The 20,203-nt window shown below is 47.9% G+C and overlaps 1 protein-coding gene across 7 annotated transcripts in view; it reads right to left on the bottom strand.

Moving 5' to 3' along the window:
• Positions 1-1,475: 1,475 nt before the first annotated feature.
• Positions 1,476-20,203, bottom strand: part of atp11c (ATPase phospholipid transporting 11C) — a 44,587-nt gene continuing 25,859 nt past the window's right edge. Inside the window, exons 8-30 of one of the 7 annotated variants that reach the window (XM_010903092.3) lie at positions 20,140-20,190; positions 19,261-19,325; positions 19,088-19,169; positions 17,219-17,369; positions 16,859-17,056; positions 14,154-14,324; positions 13,578-13,789; positions 13,366-13,437; positions 13,173-13,246; positions 12,981-13,084; positions 12,273-12,454; positions 11,760-12,026; positions 10,565-10,736; positions 10,228-10,330; positions 9,979-10,124; positions 8,821-8,880; positions 7,778-7,905; positions 7,445-7,646; positions 7,257-7,360; positions 7,006-7,162; positions 4,811-4,922; positions 3,937-3,968; positions 1,476-3,667 (exon numbers count right to left, since the gene is read on the bottom strand). In XM_010903092.3, the coding sequence (XP_010901394.2) occupies positions 4,815-4,922; positions 7,006-7,162; positions 7,257-7,360; positions 7,445-7,646; positions 7,778-7,905; positions 8,821-8,880; positions 9,979-10,124; positions 10,228-10,330; positions 10,565-10,736; positions 11,760-12,026; positions 12,273-12,454; positions 12,981-13,084; positions 13,173-13,246; positions 13,366-13,437; positions 13,578-13,789; positions 14,154-14,324; positions 16,859-17,056; positions 17,219-17,369; positions 19,088-19,169; positions 19,261-19,325; positions 20,140-20,190 (2,809 nt within the window). In that variant the 3' untranslated portion in view covers positions 1,476-3,667; positions 3,937-3,968; positions 4,811-4,814. Of the gene's footprint in view, positions 3,668-3,936; positions 3,969-3,988; positions 4,343-4,810; positions 4,923-5,783; positions 5,875-7,005; positions 7,163-7,256; positions 7,361-7,444; positions 7,647-7,777; positions 7,906-8,820; positions 8,881-9,978; positions 10,125-10,227; positions 10,331-10,564; positions 10,737-11,759; positions 12,027-12,272; positions 12,455-12,980; positions 13,085-13,172; positions 13,247-13,365; positions 13,438-13,577; positions 13,790-14,153; positions 14,325-16,858; positions 17,057-17,218; positions 17,370-19,087; positions 19,170-19,260; positions 19,326-20,139; positions 20,191-20,203 lie in introns of those variants that run through there. The other 6 variants (XM_010903101.4, XM_029119409.2, XM_020046014.2 and 3 more) reach the window with 6 other exon arrangements.

The following is a 20,203-nucleotide window of genomic DNA, read 5'->3' as shown; positions in this document are numbered from 1 at the left end:
GCATGTGCCCTCAGTCGACCAGGACTAGTAAGCCACACAAACCCAGTTACTGTACATGACTTGCATAAACAGTCACAAGGCAGTGGGGGCGGAACTCTGCTGTGGGGCTGTGGCCTTCTGCCACTCAGTTGATCTGGTTAAGCTTCTCAGCCACCTCCCTACGACCGAGCGTCCGTTTGGTGTGTTGAGGCGCGCCCACGCACACGTGTTTCTATCCTTCGGCGAACCAGATTATGTTTCAGCACTCCCTGGAACTTAGACTTTAAGCCAGAACTCAACCTAACCCTAATGCCTAAACCTAACCCTAATGCCTAAACCTAACTCCAATTCTAACACTATACTTGTTAGAATGCAATGCAAATATATACCGCATTTAATAAGTATTCAGACCCACGACCAGCTGGGCCAATTAAATACGTTTGGAAAATTGTCTAGAAGTCCTATTTGATAATTGATTTTAAAACACTAAAACTTAACATAAATGAACAGATGACTTCAGGGTTAGCCATCGTTTTTGAGAGCCACTGCATATCACTCGTTTCCACAGGCATCCCAAATCTTTCTTTCACAAATTGGTCTTTTGACCAATCAAATTCATAACGGATATGATCAGTCAAATTTCCAATTAGTGAAAATAATAGAATTGGGCTTCCTGTGAAACTCATACGCATGCTGTGCAAATGTATTAAGAAACACAGAAAACATTATTTTCTTCAAAATAATCTAATTTATTACAGAAAAACTTCTGGTTCTGAACATACTGGTTTTAAAGAGGTACATTCAAATCGAAGATTCAGAGTGCAGAGGCAGGAGGAGCCAGATGTCTGGTTCTCCCGGAGCCAGAGTGAGGTGTCCACTTTGTGCACGTCTCGCCCCGTGGCACCCCACCCCAGAAAACACCCAATGGCTGGGCCATTCTCCACATTCGAGCAGCCTCGTGATTTTTTTGGGACGTTTATATTATTTGTACAAAAAGTGGCTGGAAAAAGCTTGCATTAAAAATACAATCTTTTTTTTCAGGCAAAACATGAACTCAATCTATTTAAGCGTTTGAAAATGGCATCTCCGGTGTAATTCTAAAGTTTTTTTTATTTATTTTTTTAAAACAATGCAGGCATTGCCCCTTCAGGTTCAGTAAGTCCTCAGACTATCCCCTGCCCCAGGAAATCATAAAATCCTTACGCCAAGGCAGGTGAAAGTCCGGTGGCGTCATCCCACTCGTCTGAGCACAGCCCATACTCAGCCTCATTGCAGCTTTAGTGTTTCAAAAGGAAACAGTACAAAGAGTTTACTGTGTTAGAGCCATCTGGTGTACCTAAAACTCTGGAAGCTACCCATGAAGTCAAGAAAAATATAGATGATTTGCCCCCTTTGCAAGACGATCTCATACATAATGTGATAAATCCCATTTGGCATCGGAGTGTCCTCCCGAATCCTAGCAAATGTGAGGGAGGGGCAAGGAGCTAAACAGCCTCGTCACCAAGGTCACAGGTCATGGTTAGGCCATGACCTACTGCAGGATTCTCATCATAACCTCCAAAATGGAGCCCATCAAAGCAACTCAGCCTTCATTGATAGTGTTGATGGTTATGGCCTTTTTAAAGGGTGACACAAAAATTGCCAATATGGCAGCAACTCTCCAGGACGTATCAGTCAGTGTTTAAAAAAATAAATAAAAATAAAAATAAAAAAGATTCTCCTAGCCTGGCTCAGAAAACCTTTACCTGGCGCTCCGTCATTCCTAGCCTGGCTCAGCGGAACTGCACAACGGATATGGGGGTTGTGTTGGAGCTGGATGGTAGGACATACCTGCAGGTGTGACAAAGTAGGCCATTCCCTACAGTAAAAACAACAGATGTACTAAAACATATATTGCGAGTAAAATTACACGGAACAATAAATATGTCAAATAGATTCATATACGATCAAAAAAGCAAAAACAATAACATTTGAAAGTGAATCAAATCGTAGCATGAGGAAATGGAATGCATGAAGAATTGACCAGGGAAAGGGCATAATCCCATCCACATGCAGAAAATGGAAACGGTAACAGGTGGGGAAGGAAAAACTCCCAGTGAAATGACCTATGATGAGCACAAACAGGAGGTCCGGAGTTGGGACATTAACGCCCGCCCACCTATGACATAAACAGGAAATGGCACATGGATACATATCATTAAGAGCATATCCACATGTGTATTTGGGCCCAGGCCAGACTGTGCTTGGGCACATGACGACCCCCCCCTGCCCCCCCAATGGAAAATCCCCACAACTCCTGAAGTCCTGTTGAGGATGGTTCATGACAACACGCTAAAACTACAAGGTAGCAATAAGTAAAGTGTAATACACATGAGGATGTGACACACAAACTGCTTTGGGAGGGGTCTTCATTTGTGCTGAAATACACAGGTGCATTGACCCACACAAAACACACACACAGACAGTTTTGGAGGGTACTGGGCATGAGAGTCGTGTCTCCGCTCTCCATTTTTGGCTTCAAGCATTACGTTTTGAAACAGGGAAAGCTACGTGGAACATAAACACATGTTCATTCTCAATCCAATCAGGATTTTGTTAAATTGCCACTGGCCTTGAGGTTGGAAGAGTCAAGTCATGTTCTGAACCCCGACAGGTAGAAATGTTGGCAAGCACAATTATCAGTCATTTTGGTGAATTATACACACACACTATTTTTTGGAGAGATGGAGGGCCAAGAACCCAGTAGATGTCAATGTCTCAACCCTCCCATCTCAATAATCAATGCACTTTAGTTCCCATAACAAACATTTTGAAGCTATTCACAAACCCGCACGATTTAATGTGCGCTCTGCGCCCTTAGATTGGACCGGATTGGAATCACACTTTATAAACTGATTTGGAGCTGCAGCGGTGGAGTTGTTTGAAAAACTAACATTGATCTTTTTGTTTGACAAACACCTCGCAAAATAATATATTTTGTAGAAACGTCAGCAAGTGGAATGTGGCATTCATGGAGCCTCTGGTTTTGTGTGGTTGACTCACTCAGGGACAGTGGGAGGAATGGCTGCCGTGAGCAGATTTCAGCAGCACAGCTGTTCAACAGGCAACCATCTTAACATTCAGTTAAACCTTCCAAGCTGGTTTTCACAAAAGGAGAGAAAATAAACTGTGGAAAATCATGCGTCATGTTTGAATAGTCCAGTAACCATGTGGTAAAAACGACCTGTGCTGTTTGGGCCGGGGGTACAGTAACCTGCACTGTAGACATGCAGGGGGGGGGCAGGAGGGGCAGGGGGGTAGCCACAGCACCTGCAGGTCTAATCTCAGCTGGAGTCTACCCCTGGTATTTTTTCTTATGTTTTGATATGTAAGTCACTTTTAATTGTCTTTTACAATGAGGCAGGGAAGTGCAGGCAGGCAGGCAGACTGCGATGGTTTCCTGAAAGACACAGGCCTCCATTCTGCCATCACTCTTGCTCCTGCAGCTCCTCCATTCTGCCATCACTCTCGCTCCTGCAGCTCCTCCATTCTGCCATCAGTCTCGCTCCTGCAGCTCCTCCATTCTGCCATCAGTCTCGCTCCTGCAGCTCCTCCATTCTGCCATCAGTCTCGCTCCTGCAGCTCCTCCATTCTGCCATCAGTCCAGTTCTTTCAGCTCCTTGTAGGATAAGGGGGTGACAGCAGCAGTCTGGAGAGGACAGACAGTCAGACATCCGTGAGCCACCATAACCAGCCTCTGGAAGACAGAGCAGCGCCACAACACCAACACCGCAGACACACCCCAACATCGGACGGAACGGACCAACACATCCCCAAAGCACTCCCCAGGAAACAGAGCAGCTGAAACCAGTCGCAAGGTCTTCATGTGATCATCAGCCAGGACTCTAGAAGCCTATGCCCCCAACACCATAAGACCGTACCTGGAGTGTAAGACATGAGACTAGAACCTGGTTTTACCTGGATGTCTGGAGAAGGAAGTCCTCTGACAGCTAGGGAGAATACAGAGTCAGGTTAAAGACAAGGTTCCCGGGGGGGGGGGGCTGTTGGTTAATCAATCAATGACAAACCTCTGACGCAGTGGTGGAGTGACATTCGGTATCAGGCAAAGGAAGGTTTAACATGCAGTGAGCTGAGCTCCAGTTAACACATAAAAAAAGCAGTACTTGCAAATGAAAAACAAGATTCTGGGTGAGGGAAAACAAGACAGATAACCAGGTCGGCAATACGACAAATGAAAGCCCATACAGAAACACCAACACAGCTGGTACTCACAGACACAGAAACCGATGAGAGAAATTAATCCCAGATCCACAAGAGACGCCATCGTAAAGGAACACGTGCAAGTACACAATCAACAGGAGATCTACTGGGACACAATCAACAGGAGATCTACTGGGACACAATCAACAGGAGATCTACTGGGAGGCTGAAACGAGGATTCATATTTGTCCTGGCTTACTGGCTCATATGACAGAGGAATTTCAACACTAGGTCAGTTCAATGCTAATCCGAATCTTTTGATTTAACTTCATCCATGTACAAATGTATGTACACATATGACAGATATGAAGCAGCCATTAAGACAAACACAGTTTTCAGCCAACCAATAAAAGCTCAGCCGTAAAGGGTTACGCTAGTTGATAGAGGGCTGAACTGAGTCCTTCAAAGAGGACCTTCCATCTTGAAGGCACAGAAAGCAGGATTTGGTGTAGAATCTCAGGTTTTGATTATAGTTAAGGGGTATTCTGCCTTGGCAGATAAAAGTTGATAAAGTTCGGCGGGGTGGGGGTTGTTGATTGGATTAACTAAAGGGCAGAGTTTGGGCTGGTACCTGTTCACAGGATAGTATTGGACTCATCTGAAAAGGTTCTCATGAGCAGGGGCCTGGCTGGAGACAGGGGACACATGGGTTCCCCTACGCCCGGCTGAACCGCCAGTTTTTTCTGGAAGGGCAAGAGAAACTAATGACACCTGGATGTCAACAGACAGACACTCACATGAGACAGACGGTGGACAGGGGAATGGCTTTTAAACACACAACCTTCCTTCACTAACCAGGATCAGGGTCTCAGGTGACGCTATGTCATTGGTGTTGTTACCTCCATTACAGAACGGCAACAAAGCCATCTTAACGGACTAACACAACCTACTGGTGAACACTTAAATACGCTTAAATACCCTTCAGTTACCACACGTAAATAACCTTCAGTTACCCTTTGAGGAACAGTTTCCTTTTCTTACATGCAGTTGTGCTTTAAGAAAAAACAACAGGACAAAGACAAAGGAGGCCGTTCGGGGCAACAGGTGACCACAGAACCATCTGCTCCCAGCCCAGCGTGAGAGGGCTGAGGTCCAGGGTACCAGGGCTGGAGTCTGGAGATGGCATGCAGGTGGACATCAGGTGTCGGAGTTCTGCATTCACCTCGACAGGCATGCAGGGATGGCAGGAACAGCCCAGGCAGCTATGGCGCACTGACTGACTGGCTGGCTGAGGCACTGGGACATACTGAAGACGACCGAGGACCAACACATTGGTGATCCAGTGATAACACACAGACACAAACACACGTTGTCAAATCATCCTCACACAACAGAAATGTACCACCCGGTCAGGACAGCAATAAGAACCCTCAAAAGTGGCATTCCTTTAACCTCTCGCCAACCTGACCGGGGAACCACATGAACTGACCGGACGCTGTATGACCGCAGAGTCATGTTAAAGGAAGGGGGAAGGGAAGGAGCAACCACACAAGCAGGGCAGCAGAGGAGGGCAGGGAGGTTACAGAGGAGGCAGAGAGAGAGACCTCAGTCACTCCAGGAGAAGCTGTGAGTGCTGGCAGTCTGGGACAGCATGAAGATAGTGGACATCCCCGACGAAGGAAGCTGTTGCCTGATCTGTGGTAGAGCGAGCAGGACAGAGAGAAGCCAGAAGAGAGAGTGAGACAGAGGCGTGTGTGTGAGAGTTAAACTAATGAATTAAGAGAAGGAATGAAAAGAGGGGTTAAAGGGACAGCATTTAGAATAGTAGGAGGTTTAGCTTTATTTTATTTATAGAACATAACCATTCCTGGTTTAAATGTCTGTAATGTTTGCAACATAAAAACCTGTTGTATTCTTAACCTGAGAAGAAACAACCTAAATATAAACTGTAATTACATTATTTCATTGTTTAATTGACCTATATCAACAAACAGCAGAACTCAGAGCTCTACAAAGGAGCCCATTTTGTTTGGGTGATGGGTTCCTTCATGCAGATCCAAATCACGATGGAGACACAAAAGACTTCTACGGAACGTGAAGTAAAAGATGTCACAATGATGGTAATAATGAACAGAATAAACACAGGCATGTCTGCACATCTTCTCTGCGTATTGACACATAATGGACAAGTCAAACAAGAACCATGGAGATTATGAACACAGGACATTGACCAGGGTGTTCTAACAGACGACACATTAAACAGGAGAACAGTCACATGACCAACCCATGGAAATGGCCTAACTCCTCCAAACACCACATTGTTCTCATAAAACTTGATCACCAATCACAAACCAGATTGAAAACGAGGGTCAGGTGTCCTGCAGGACATTTTGGGGCGGGGGGTGTGCTGGCCCACCTTTCGGACAGAACTGGTTGAAACTACAGACTTGTCCTCTTAACCAATGATTTGTTGGCAAGGATAATTACTTGGCGGTGTCCGTCTGTGTGTGTGTGTGTGTGTGTGTGTGTGTGGGTGTGGTACCTGTCTGTGTGTGTGTGTGGGGGTAGTACCTGTCTGTGTGTGGTACCTGTCTGTGTGTGTGTGTGGGGGTAGTACCTGTCTGTGTGTGGTACCTGTCTGTGTGTGTGTGTGTGTGTGTGTGTGTGGGGATAGTACCTGTCTGTGTGTGTGTCTGTGTGTCTGTGTGTTTGTGGGGGTAGTACCTGTCTGTGTGTGTGTGTGTGTGTGTGTGTGTGTCTGTGTGTGTGTGTGTGTTTGTGGGGGTAGTACCTGTCTGTGTGTGTGTGTGTGTGTGTGTGTAGTACCTGTCTGGAGTGTGTTCCTCGGGGCTTACGGAGGACCTGCAGCAGGATCTCCGGCAGCAGGCTGAGGATGATGAGGAGGATGATGACCAACCAGGCCGCCACAGAGCTCAGCATGTTGGCGAAGACGAAGTACAGACGCTGCTGTCGGAGGAATGGCCTGACGGAAACACGGTTCACAACGCGGGTCAGAGGTCACCTACCGGCCGGACACTAACACAGCTTGACTTTCACGTCGGATGTCCCATCCTCACCAGATGATGCCGCCCCAGAAGAAGCTGAAGAAGGTGTAGAAGGCCAGCGATCCCCAGATGACGAAGTGGTTGACCCAGGTCCAGTAGCGCGTATCCAAAGCCAGCTACGGACACAGAGCAGGACCACTGTAACCGCTGGTTCCAACACGGATCACAGCAACACCACCGTGTAACCAAACGCTGCGTACCTTCAGCGTAACGGTGAAGACGAGGACAGTGAATACAATGGTTCCGTACGACCAGTTGCCGAACACCTGGCCGTTATCCTGCAGGGCCGGGTTGCCGAAGAGGAAGCGGACCCCGAAGAAGAACAGCAGGCCCTGGTAGACCCCCAGCAGGGTCCAGTAGGAGAAGGGGCCCCAACGCAACATGGCGTTCTTGGCGACGTCCCTGCAGAGGAGGAGGGGTGAGTGAGACAAACAGAGACAGGAACCACACCGCTTGAGGAGTGGCTTTCACATTGGAACCGCCAGGGCTTCACCCACGTCAGGGTGAGAGCGAGCGCAGTTCCGGCCTCCTACCTGTAGAGGGCGGCGTTCTCCAGCAGGGCCTCCATGCAGATGTGCTGCTCGACCAGGCTGTAGGCCAGGATGGGCATGGAGGTGAAGCAGATGTTGTACATGGTCAGATAGGCTGCGTCGTAGAGGGGCTGGGAGGACAGGGCGCGGAAGGGGGGCAGGGGACGGGTCGGGTACCCAGGGGTTAATAACACACAAGAGACAGCGTGCACACAAATACGAGAGTGGGCGCACACACGCACACAACACAGCAGGCAGGCTCTGGAGCTTGTTGCTGTGGGATCATATGCAGAAGACACATCCTTTGAGATCTGAGCTGGCGGGCATCTATAATACTAACATACCTGGAGACTAATAAGCTTCTGAAGCACGTTAGCTGTGTGTGTTTACTAGAGTTTGAAATGTATAATCAGACCAAGACACGTGACAAATTAATTAACAATTTGGCAAATATCCTAATAGCGAAGTCTTAGTCGGTGTGACTAACGGATTTAATAGTGTAGCGCAGAATTTCCAAAATCACGCAATGACCTACATTTTAAAATAAGTTATGGAAGTATTCACCACTAATCACAAAAACAAGATAGGTTCTGAAAGATGTAGATGGAGATCACATTCCACAACACTGGATAGGCTCTCGAAATGAAAAAAGTACATTATCAACGATAATGTCCTATTCTATAATTAAGATAATGCAGTTATTGCTGGAAGATCATTGTTTTCCTGAACTTAACAAACCTTTGTTTCAAACAATACTTCTTTCTGATAACAAATCAGAACCAAAAATGTTTGGGCTAAAACCTAAAAGTTCCAAAACCCCACTTCACTAGTGATTTGGACTGAGAATTAAAAGAATGGGCTATTTATCATAGTGCAGCCACTTCAGAAGATCAAGGAGAATGGGAAGGACGGGTCAATCAGAGGGGAAGAGTGTGGGAGTTGGCTGGAGAATGGTCTGGGGTTCATGTTCAAATGTCTGAACCTCTGCAACGGGCAGGGAGTTTGGGCTGGGGGGGTGTGGGGGCAGGGATCAGGGCTCTACTCACTTGCTGAGAGTATCCACAGAAAAACTGGTACAAGAACTGAGGTAAGATGAAGCACAGGTTCTGTAACAAGAGCAGGGAGAGAGCAGAGGTTAGATGTAACAGAATGCCATGGGCAGGCCACAACACAATGCCCCCGTGGCGGGGCAGGAGAACTGGGTTAGGCCTAAGCGGCAGACTATATCAGAAGTGGCCGCGTACATGAGATCCAGGCACAATCCTCACATCTAATTCTTTAGACAGACAACAACGCCAGCTTATGAATCACATGTTGACCAAACAACGACCCGACATTGACCTCCATCGGTGGGACCGCAGTGTTTCCCTCTTATTACACTCAGATCGGCGCTCTGCCACTGCTAAATTGTGATGCGAAATAATTTGTTTTCCCCCAAGCTGAGCGCAGTATACTATCACACGAGGTCCAGAGAAGAGCAACAACGTCCTACACACGATGTTCAGAGTATCAAGCTAGCGAGTGAGGTCAGAGAAACTTAGCTGGCGGTGTCTGTGAACGCACACGTTTTGTTGAACTGTCTGTCATGATTGATATAAAGAAGGTAGCCATTGTCTGGGCGGCAACCAAAGGTAAGAAGCTAGCTAGCTAGCTGTCACAACAATAGATTAGCATCATGCAGGCAACAATAGAGATTCGGCAGCAACAATAAAGTCTGCAGTGAAATGTTATGTAGTTTTGGCAGCAACAATAAGACTTCCAATTTTCGTATTTTGCTTTCAGAATAAAAGTCTGTGGTGTATATATGGTGCATATTGTGTACATTTTCAAAGTAAAAACTATATAGGAAAAATATAAACTAAACAAAATTACTATTTAAATAATAAGTTAAAGAATATTATAGGAGTCTGGGAGGCCATTCATGAACAGTTTTAGACAATGACAAATTGAGAGTGAGTACTTTGGTTATTATTAAAGAATGACGTTAAGACAGTATAGTCAAATAATGTAAAAAATAAATAAAATAAATGAAGTTAACAAGCAAGAGAGACTGGTGTTCAGGGAGGACGTTTTAGCATTTCATTTTGAGTGGTCAAACCACTCCACTGTTGGGAAAAAAAGTAGGGGAATCACTGGATTGGTGATTCTCAAGCAGTGACACCTCTGTAGCTTACTGGGCTCAGATGCGCTGCGCTGCCCCCTACCTTGTAGAAGAAGTACTGCACCAGGTGGGCTATACGGACGTAGTAGAGGTGCCCGTGGGCCAACAGTAGTTTTTTCAGGTGCTTGAGTTTGGGGATGGCATAGTCACTGTTCCTTACCGCCTGCCTGCCCTCCTTACCCTTTATACCTGTGGCAGAGAGACGGATCACATCCCATTATCTGAAACTTAACTCCCGCCCCCCTTGAAACACTTCAAAATGAGCCCGTTATCACGGCGAGAGGAGTGTTACCGATGCCGACGTGAGCCTCGAGGATCATGCTGACGTCGTTGGCACCGTCGCCGATGGACAGCGTTATTGGCGAGCCTTTCGAGCACTTCACCAGCTTCACAATCTGTATCGGGAGAGAGGAGGCGCGGCATAATGACTAACTCTTCTCCACGTAATGAAATCGAGAGGAGGCGCAGCATAGTGACTAACTCTTCTCCACGTAATGAAATCGATCTGGATTCTGGATTTGTCACGTCATTGCCAGTTGGAGTGTACATTTGATCCCTCGTGAAGCGACCTTCACGGCCGACCCAGGGGGGCGACCCAGGGGGCCGAGCCAGGGCCTGGGACCGCTCACCTGAGCTTTCTGCAGCGGAGCCATCCGACAGCATAGGACAGAGGTACAGTTCTGACAGATTTTGAGGAACAGGGTCTTGTAGCAGTCGGAGTCGGTGGAGGAGTTAAGAACTAGAGACAGCGTGGCCCCGTCTATGATGAAGCCGTAGTCCTGGTGAGATGAAGACCAGTTCCTGGAAGGGACAAAGAGTCCATATCACGGTCGTTTCATTTAGGATTCTAATCACTAACTACTTTCAATGCCTCTGCGGGGACTTTTCCCCACTGATGCTTGAAAGGCATTGTTCTAGGTTATATTTAGATGGTTTAAGACACTGGACTATGAATAGAACTGTTACCCTGAGGAAGGGAATACAGTACGACAACAAGGCGTGTGTACTCTAACGCAAGTGCACAACCTGAAAACGACTTTCCATCACGCTGAGCGGGTGTCAAGCGAGCTTGGGAGCCCACACGTCCCGCGTTTTAAAAAGCAACTTGAACATGGATTTAAGTCTGCTTTTTAAAGTAGTTGAGACAGGGTCACTGAAGGCAGCGTAGCCATGGAAATGACAGTTCACGGTAACAATCTCCTAGGACAACCAGCTCCCACTGTATTGATATTTACATGTGTTTATTTTTTCCCTGGCATCCAGTTAAGACAAAGGGATCCTGGTAAAGGGAGTCAGAAACAAATTAGTGACCTTAATTAATCAAGAACAAGGTGGGAGCAAAAACCTGCACCCACTTTGCCCTCCATACCATTTTACACCTGGTTTAAGCTGCAGTTTGTCCTAGGCTTCTGGCTGAGCTAGGGTCAGCTGACACAGTCTGAAGAGAGGAGACTCCAAAGCTTCAAAGGGGCCAGAGAGAATCAAGAAACCTGCATGAAGACCCAGAGTCCCCTGTCAAGAATAACAAAGGGCATTTCATTGTCACCACGGACCGAGTCCGCCTCAGATGATCGCTTGTTTAGCAGAGCGGACCACAACGTGAACATATCTGCCCCTGACCGTCCCCACCCCTGGACTCTGCCCTGACCTGGTCACCCCTGACCGTCCCCCACCCCTGGACTCTGCCCTGACCTGGTCACCCCTGACCGTCCCCCACCCCTGGACTCTGCCCTGACCTGGTCACCCCTGACCGTCCCCCACCCCTGGACTCTGCCCTGACCTGGTCACCCCTGACCGTCCCCCACCCCTGGACTCTGCCCTGACCTGGTCACCCCGGCTTTGACTGGCGGGGCGTCCTGCACTGCCCTCTTGTGGTAGTCCAGCAGCAGCTCGTGAAGACGGTCCTCTCTGTTGCGGCCCCCGTCCTCCAGGGTGCGGACAGTCAGCTCCAGCAGCTCAGTGCCCCGCTGGAACAGACGACAGGCGTAGCATGTGGACTTGGCCGTCTCCATCTTGTCCCCAGTCAGCACCCACACTCTCATCCCGGCTCCCTGGAGGGCCTCCATGGTCTCGGCCGCCTCCTCCTGCAGCCTGAGGAGAGAAAAGGGAGACAGAGACCAGGGCCAGAAAGGAAAGGGGGGTGTCAGAGTTGATTGGACGAGAGGGAAAAGTGAGCCAGAAAGAGATGAGATGGTACCACACTACCGCCTCTGTGTCTAACAGAATGATCACATCGTGAAAAATACATGTTTACACACACCCCAGAATGAGTGGACCCCCCCAGAATGAGTGGACCCCCCCAGAATGAGTGGATGCCCGGCTGCCGTGTCCACCCACCTGTCCTCCACAGCAGTGGCTCCAATCAGGCTCATGTTGTCCTCCACCTGGTTGTAGACCTTCAGGAGTTTGTCCTCTCGGTCCTGCAGGGACAACCGGGCTTCCCTGAGCTCAGTGTCCACCAGGGCATACTCCTCAGGCTTCAGCAGCTTGTAGGCCACACACAGCGTCCGGTAGCCCTCCTGGAGAACACAGGACAAACATTACATCACACACACAACCCCCCCCCCCCCCCTCCCAGCACTGTTAGAAATGTCCCCAGCAGTGAGGACTTCCCACTTCCAATGAATCCATTACATTTACGGCAAACAATATTGAACCCTTTCAGCCTTTTGACATTAGCCCACGGACCGGGCCCCACAGACCGAGCTCCACGGACCGGGGCCCCACAGACCGAGCTCCACGGACCGGGGCCCCACAGACCGAGCTCCACGGACCGGGGCCCCACAGACCGAGCTCCACGGACCGGGGCCCCACAGACCGAGCTCCACGGACCGGGGCCCCACAGACCGAGCTCCACGGACCGGGGCCCCACAGACCGAGCTCCACGGACCGGGGCCCCACAGACCGAGCTCCACGGACCGGGGCCCCACAGACCGAGCTCCACGGACCGGGGCCCCACAGACCGAGCTCCACGGACCGGGCCCCACAGACCGAGCTCCACGGACCGGGGCCGCTGGGGAAGCAGATGGGATTGCTGTGACCCACCGTAGCGTTGCGTTCGACGTGCATACGGATCCTCTCCACCTCATGCTGCCTGACCCGCGGGAAGATCGAAGAGTCAGCCCCCTTACAGAACAGCATGGTGTCCCCTGAAAACAGAGAGGACACGTCAGGTCAGGGGTCACAGCAAGCTAAACCACCAGATAACGGTCCAAAAGCTCTCAGCTGGCGACTCACCTGACTTGGATCTGACTATGACGCTCATACGCCTTCTCACAGGGTCAAAGTTCAACACATGAAGCAGCTGGTACCTGTGGAGGGACGATCAGACAGACAAGCCAGTTCAAATTGTGTTTAATTAACGGGGAAAGAACGATTATCAATTATTAAAAAACTAAATTTAAGAAAAACTCTGCACTTGTTTACTTACGTTTCAACTTCGTTGTTTCTGTTCATCACCTTCATACTGTTGCTCTCCATGCCCAGAAATGTGAAACCATACCTGCAGACGGGGACCACGCAACAACACAATCAGAAGCACAGACTTCACCGTCACACTGGGACCAACTTCAATTGCATGGCACCCAGCCCCTTCCAGACCTGCTGGACGGAAGACATTTTAAGAGGTACCAGGTCTCTTACTTCATGGCCCCAATGACCAGCGCCACCTCATCAGGCGACGATGCGATGAAGCCCCGGAGTTCCGCGGGGTGGCACTTTGCGCCATCCTGCCCCAGGACGCCATCCACCTGGTCTCCCGGCGCTCCTCCCAGACCGTCCTCCCGACCCGCCGGCTCCTTCACCTGCACCGTGTGGCAAAGACAGAGAGCACGCAGAAACAGCTCCTCCTTCTCCTGGAAACACACAGACACCGTACATTATTTATTTTAATGGGACGGTATTCAACGGGAAACCAAAGTGTGGAGCTGAAAGAGATGTGGATGTACATTTTCTCTATCAAGAGAGGTTTTGCTACCTTAACACGCCATGGTGACAGTTCACATTATCACCACAAGGACTGGGATTTACAGACACCAGCAGCACCAACGAAGGAATACAGCAATGGAAAACAAACTGCCGGCCTCTTTAATCAGTCTGGGTCACAGGTCGCGGAGGGTCGTGGAGGGTCATGACGTCAGCGGAAACACACGGGACCACCACGGTTCAGGTGGCACATGGCCATCGGGTGGCACCGTGAGGAGGTTAACAGACACTTACCGCGCCGGCCTTCTGCTGCAGCTGGTTCACAGGTCCGTCCGTGACGCAGAACCCATCCAGCTCGGTGCTGGAATCCGTGTACTTGTACTGGAAGCCGTCAATGCAGCACTCAATGAACTCCATGTTGTTCTGGGTCAGCGTGCCCGTCTTGTCCGTGAACACGTACTCCACCTAGAGGAAACCAGGAGGAAACGCAGAATTGGCATAACTCCAGCAGAACTACAACATTACTGTACAATACGGAGCATCTCCCATTTGTACACGTTCACCGTTCACTTTTTGCCAGCATTTCCTCAAGAATTCTGTGCCTACAGTTTGACCTGCAGCCCCACAAGGCCTGTGTCTGGGGTAACGGACCTGCAGCCCCACAAGGCCTGTGTCTGGGGTAACGGACCTGCAGCCCCACAAGGCCTGTGTCTGGGGTAACGGACCTGCAGCCCCACAAGGCCTGTGTCTGGGGTAACGGACCTGCAGCCCCACAAGGCCTGTGTCTGGGGTAACTGACCTGCAACAATGCTGTAGGTGACTGACGCATAATTCTGTTCTCCACTACTGAACCAATTCAGACAGAACCGGGCTGTCATGGATACACCTGCCAGGTGTTGAAGCAGTGGGAGAGAAAGCTTTGGCACCTAATGGCCACAAATCTATTTTTTCCCCAGCTTGTGCCAAAAGCACCAGAGAAGTTAGCACAATTGTGGCAAGTACTGCAATTGAAGCCAATGAAAAAGCTTTGAGGTCAAGCAAAGGAAATAAAATGTGGAAATTGTCTTCAGTACAACACCACCATAAAGGAGAACCCATCCAATGTTGGTTCAGTGACTACACCTTAGGCCAATCCCACTGCCATCCCCCAACAAGTCTCCTGCATCCAATCGGAAGCCTGCGGGTGAACCGCAAAGAAATCACTCATCAGGTGGAATAAAAATGCGGATCAGAACTATTATCTTGCAGGTCGGAAAACATTACTGCTGTGAGAAGTGAGAAAGACTACGACCCAGTAAGGAAGTGGAGCAGAAATTAGCTCATGCTAAATGTTCATTTGATGCCCGGCCTGGAAGAATTAAGTGCTTTTCAGGCTGCAAACTATGTCAGCGTAATTAACGATTTAATTAGCAGAAGCACTGCTAATTTAAACAAACTGTACCCTTAGCAAATTACACCTCATCCAAAGACCAACACAGGCATCTGTTCATGGAATACATTGTTTTACTCAGTTTTGAGAGTTGAACTGGATTCAGAAGACAATGTCACCTAGGTAACGTATCTTTTTATAACACCAGCGGCTTGTGCTTATACATTTTTAGCTATTGCTAGTGATCCTTGAGTAAGTGCCTGAAATACCCCCAGCCCCCCTGCAAATAAAAGTCAGCACATAGCAACACAACATCCCAGAGGAATAGTCTGTCCCTCTGGTATGAAACAGCAGCGACCCTTCAAGGGTCATGAAAAACCCTACATCAAATAATACACCCAGCACAAATCATGTCCACGAACAATAAGACTGGGCAATTAATCCCTGACAGAGTTACACCGCATAAATCTAGTTAAATGAAGCATCAACTTTAATTGATTTCATCATCTGGCAAACGAACCGCGACTGATCTACGATGTTTGAGTTGGAAGTGCAGTATGAAGACGCCATTAAGACACCAGCAGAAGTCCTATTAAGAACAGTTAGACACATTTGTATGTGAAGCACTGGATGGTGTTGATTTGGGTTTAGCGTAACCCTACTCCACAGAAAACAGCCGTGACCTCAGACAACCCTATGGCCTCATTAGAAAACTAAAATGTACCTTCATTTGCCTAAGGGGATCACTGCTCTTGACTGGTTAACTGAAGGCTGTAAGACACCATACAGGTTTAACCAGATCTAGGGCCAATCTAAAAAAAACAACCCATTTAATGACTCAGTCTGTCAATCTGTTCGCTATATAACCCGGCGACATCACTAGCGCCAAACAATTGGACCAGAATCTGTCTGGATTTGCTGGGATCGCGCATGGCCCAGTAAGAAAAAAGCGGCCTATCTTGTACGTGTACTGCTCCAAAGGGACACACCCGTTCAAATCACTGCCTAGCAGCGTTGTCACTGAGGCCATGTGTTCAAATCACTGCCTAGCAGCGTTGTCACTGAGGCCATGTGTTCAAATCACTGCCTAGCAGCGTTGTCACTGAGGCCATGTGTTCAAATCACTGCCTAGCAGCGTTGTCACTGAGGCCATGTGTTCAAATCACTGCCTAGCAGCGTTGTCACTGAGGCCATGTGTTCAAATCACTGCCTAGCAGCGTTGTCACTGAGGCCATGTGTTCAAATCACTGCCTAGCAGCGTTGTCACTGAGGCCATGTGTTCAAATCACTGCCTAGCAGCGTTGTCACTGAGGCCATGTGTTCAAATCACTGCCTAGCAGCGTTGTCACTGAGGCCATGTGTTCAAATCACTGCCTAGCAGCGTTGTCACTGAGGCCATGTGTTCAAATCCTGGACAGGACCTCTTTAGATGAGCAAGAATGTGAAGGAAAGGAAGGATGTTTGTTTTTTTTATCATGCAGGGTTAATTCTCTGACCATATACATTCAGTGGTAACACTTCAGTTGTAGCGTGGGATGGAAACCAGAGTCACTATAACCCAACAGTATTAGCACTGTTGGTGATCTCATCCACACGGCAGATTGGTTCCATAATATGAATCATCGCTGACCTGACCCAGCTCCTCGTTGAGGTCAGAGGTGTTGACCAGCGCCCCCTCCTGGATCTCCGGGTCAAAAAAGTCCTTGTCCCACGAGATGAAGAAAGAGCCCAGGAACTTCTGCATCTCCACAGTTACATACATGGACACAGGGATGATGAAGTTGAACAGCACCATGAAGGACAGGAAGTCCGTAAACATCTTCAGGTACTGGGGAAGACGGAAGGGAAAAACACGGCTTAAAAAACACTTCCCAAACTGGAGGCACTGGAAAGAAAAACAGGTACAGTCCTAGATGTTTTAAAAACTAAATGCCATAAGGTTGTATTTTAGACCGATTTCAGTCGGCACAGAGAAAAAGACTAGTCTCACCAGGTTGCTATCTTTCTCCTTCTGTGTCTTCTGGTTGTACCAGGGCTCGTCCTGGCCCGGCTGGCTCTGCCACACATATTTCAGTGTGGTACATACCAGGGCCTTACTCACCAAGATGCAAAGATACACCAGCAGGAAGGCATTGATGGACCTGAACACATGCAGGAACCAAAGTCATCAGGAAGAAGACAAACCCGCTTTCTATATTACTTTCTAACTAGTCCCGTCAGGATTTCCCCACCGCAGAATGCATTGCAAAGTCAGCAAATGTTTTACTTTCACCGCATAAGAGTGTAATAAAACCAGATGTGCAGTCTCAACCATTTCCCAGAGAAGACAGCCTAATCAAACCGTGGATGAGCAATTGTTCCAACCATCCTCCGAGCCCAACTCGGACATCAGACACAAGTGTGTGTAATGAAACAGATAACGAAGCAAGCTGTGGCCCAGAGACAAACGCTGGATGAATAGAGATATAATAACAGCTAATACTTTTTATTGTGTTATGAAATAAACATGGCAACGAAATAAAACAAGGAACCAGGCAAGCTTAGTTCCGCAATAGGAAGTGTTGCCATCTCGGGATTCGAACCCAGGTTGCCCACATCCTTAACCACTATACCACAGAGCTGTACTTTTGCTGGGTGTCATTATAGCCTCTTGTCTCTATCCAGAACAAATCCTCTTTTGCCACTGGCTGTTTTAATAGTCCATTGGCCATTTGTGAATGACATTGATACAGTTAAACTGAATAAACGTTTCTTACTAAGTTAACCTCCACCACAAATAGCGGCTAAGAATGGCGTTTGCCACTGGCCGTTTTAACAGTGTATTAGCCAGGAACAAGCTTTATCTACTAACTTACTGGAATAGTCAAAAGAGTTGAGCAATTGCTAGCGAGTCTGCCAAAGCTATTTCATTTCATGGCATAAGAACGTATTTTTTCTTTCATGGCAAAACATACTTTGTTCTTTCATCCGTGAATTACATTTATACAATAACTATCAATAAAGGTGACGATAACTAACTTTTTCATCAAGTGAAAAGATGAGAATCGTGGAATTTAACAGAAATAATAAATGTTGTTGCTCTCAATAGATTCAAACTTAGGTCTCCCACATGAGAAGCACTGTCTTTAACCACTACGCCACGGCATTAAATGTTTCAGCAGTCCCTAGACTCCATTGAGGATTGTGTTACACTGATTAACGTTTCTTATTAAATTTACCTCCACCATAGCGTCTATGAACTGTATTGCTTTTGCCACTAGCCGTTTTAACAACTTATTAGCCAGTAATAGGCTAACTAGTATCTACTAACTTCTTCTGAATAATCATAAGAATTAAGCAATTGCTAGCGAGACTGAAGAGGAACATTTCCATGCCAGAAACAGTCACAATATTACCGTATACAGTTTTAGTTGTAACTAATGTATGTTGTAGCCAGCAAATGTGTTTGTCTATCCTGACCCAAAACGCATGCACGGATGCATACTTCGAAAAGCCACCAGAAACAGACGCAATATAACATTAAACTGTTTTATTTCAGGCTTACCATAATGTAGATACTAATGGTTAGAAAACTATGCTATTTAACAAGGGACAGTAAGTCAGTAAGAGACATTCGCTCTTCTTGGCCAGCTTTGCTCACACGGTCCGGCAAAAAGCCAATTCCCTTAACAACATCTCCGTAATTACGCAACAAAAAATATTTTCGCCTGCAGATGTCACCTTTTCTTTAAAGACCAAAAACATGGAGGTACTTTCTGACTAGCAATTGAATTGATCTTGGATCCCCTGGGACTAAAACCCAGTTCTAAGGCCTCACTGAATTCTTTGCTTCTCCCTTTTTAAGTTCCAGCCTCCTTACTTCTCCACTGCAGAGCGCTTCTGGGATTTCCCCTGGTAGTTCAGAGCCATCTTGGTCTCCATCCCGGAGTACACAGCCACTCCTAGCGGAAGGGGGGGACAGTCATCACGCTGACACCAGCACTCAGGACCACTCTGACACTCATCTGCATTCAACAGTGTCTTGTAGCTCACCATAAATCTTCTCAGTGTTCTTCAAGGTGGCACCTTTAAGGAGGAGATTCTCTGGACCCAACGACCTGAGGAACACCAAACGATAGGGGAATTAGCTCACAGAGACCGATGAGCTCCGGTAGTGTTGCGGTAGGGTTGCGGGTCAGACATTGATAATCTGAAATGTTGCCCGGACGAATCTCGGAGTTGACAGGGTAAGAAACCTGTTATTCAGCCCTTAAGGCAGTTGACCCCAATGTCTCCAGTGTCGCCGTCGACAACGACTGATCCCCTGGCAGTGACCTTAATCTGAGGGGGTCTAAAGGTTGGGGGGGGGTTGGGGGCTCCATTATTCTGGTAGCAAAATGCTTTTACTTCCTCAAGGAAGCCCCGAAAGTAAGAATGAAACAAGCTAATGTTTTGCCACAAAATGTCGTCATAATACATGCACACACCCACGCTAAACGGCGTGTCGGTTTAGCGGACACGCATTTCCCGAGAAACTGAGGATTCATTTCAAGACAGCAAGGACCACAAAACCAACAATAATAACCGCACCTTCCTCAATGGGGATTTGCAATCAGCAAAGTCATTGCTAGAAGAAGGAAAACTACATCAAAAACAGCAATAGAGAAAACTGCAGTCTGAGTTACAGTCTAATTTGTCCCCAACGGTCTTGTGGAGGACAGATTCATTTTTTTGGACCGTTACAAAGGTGGCCGGTGCCAAACGCCCTGAGTCCACGCCAGGCTTTACTTTAAATCTGGTTTGGAGTCGTGGATCGATAAAATAACGATTTGATGGCGATGCAAATGAAACGACAACAGAGTGCTTGTTCTCTCATTTCTTGGTTCTGTTTCCTGACCTAGGTGCTGTGTCAGGGAGGAGGCGGGGTCTTACCTCACTGCGTGCTCTTGATTGTTCCGGTACATGTGCATTCGACCCACAAACCTGCAAAGACACA

The sequence above is a fragment of the Esox lucius genome, chromosome 4, assembly GCF_011004845.1.
Source record: "Esox lucius isolate fEsoLuc1 chromosome 4, fEsoLuc1.pri, whole genome shotgun sequence".
Classification (NCBI taxonomy): domain Eukaryota; kingdom Metazoa; phylum Chordata; class Actinopteri; order Esociformes; family Esocidae; genus Esox; species Esox lucius.
This window is presented reverse-complemented; position numbering and strand designations above follow the sequence as displayed.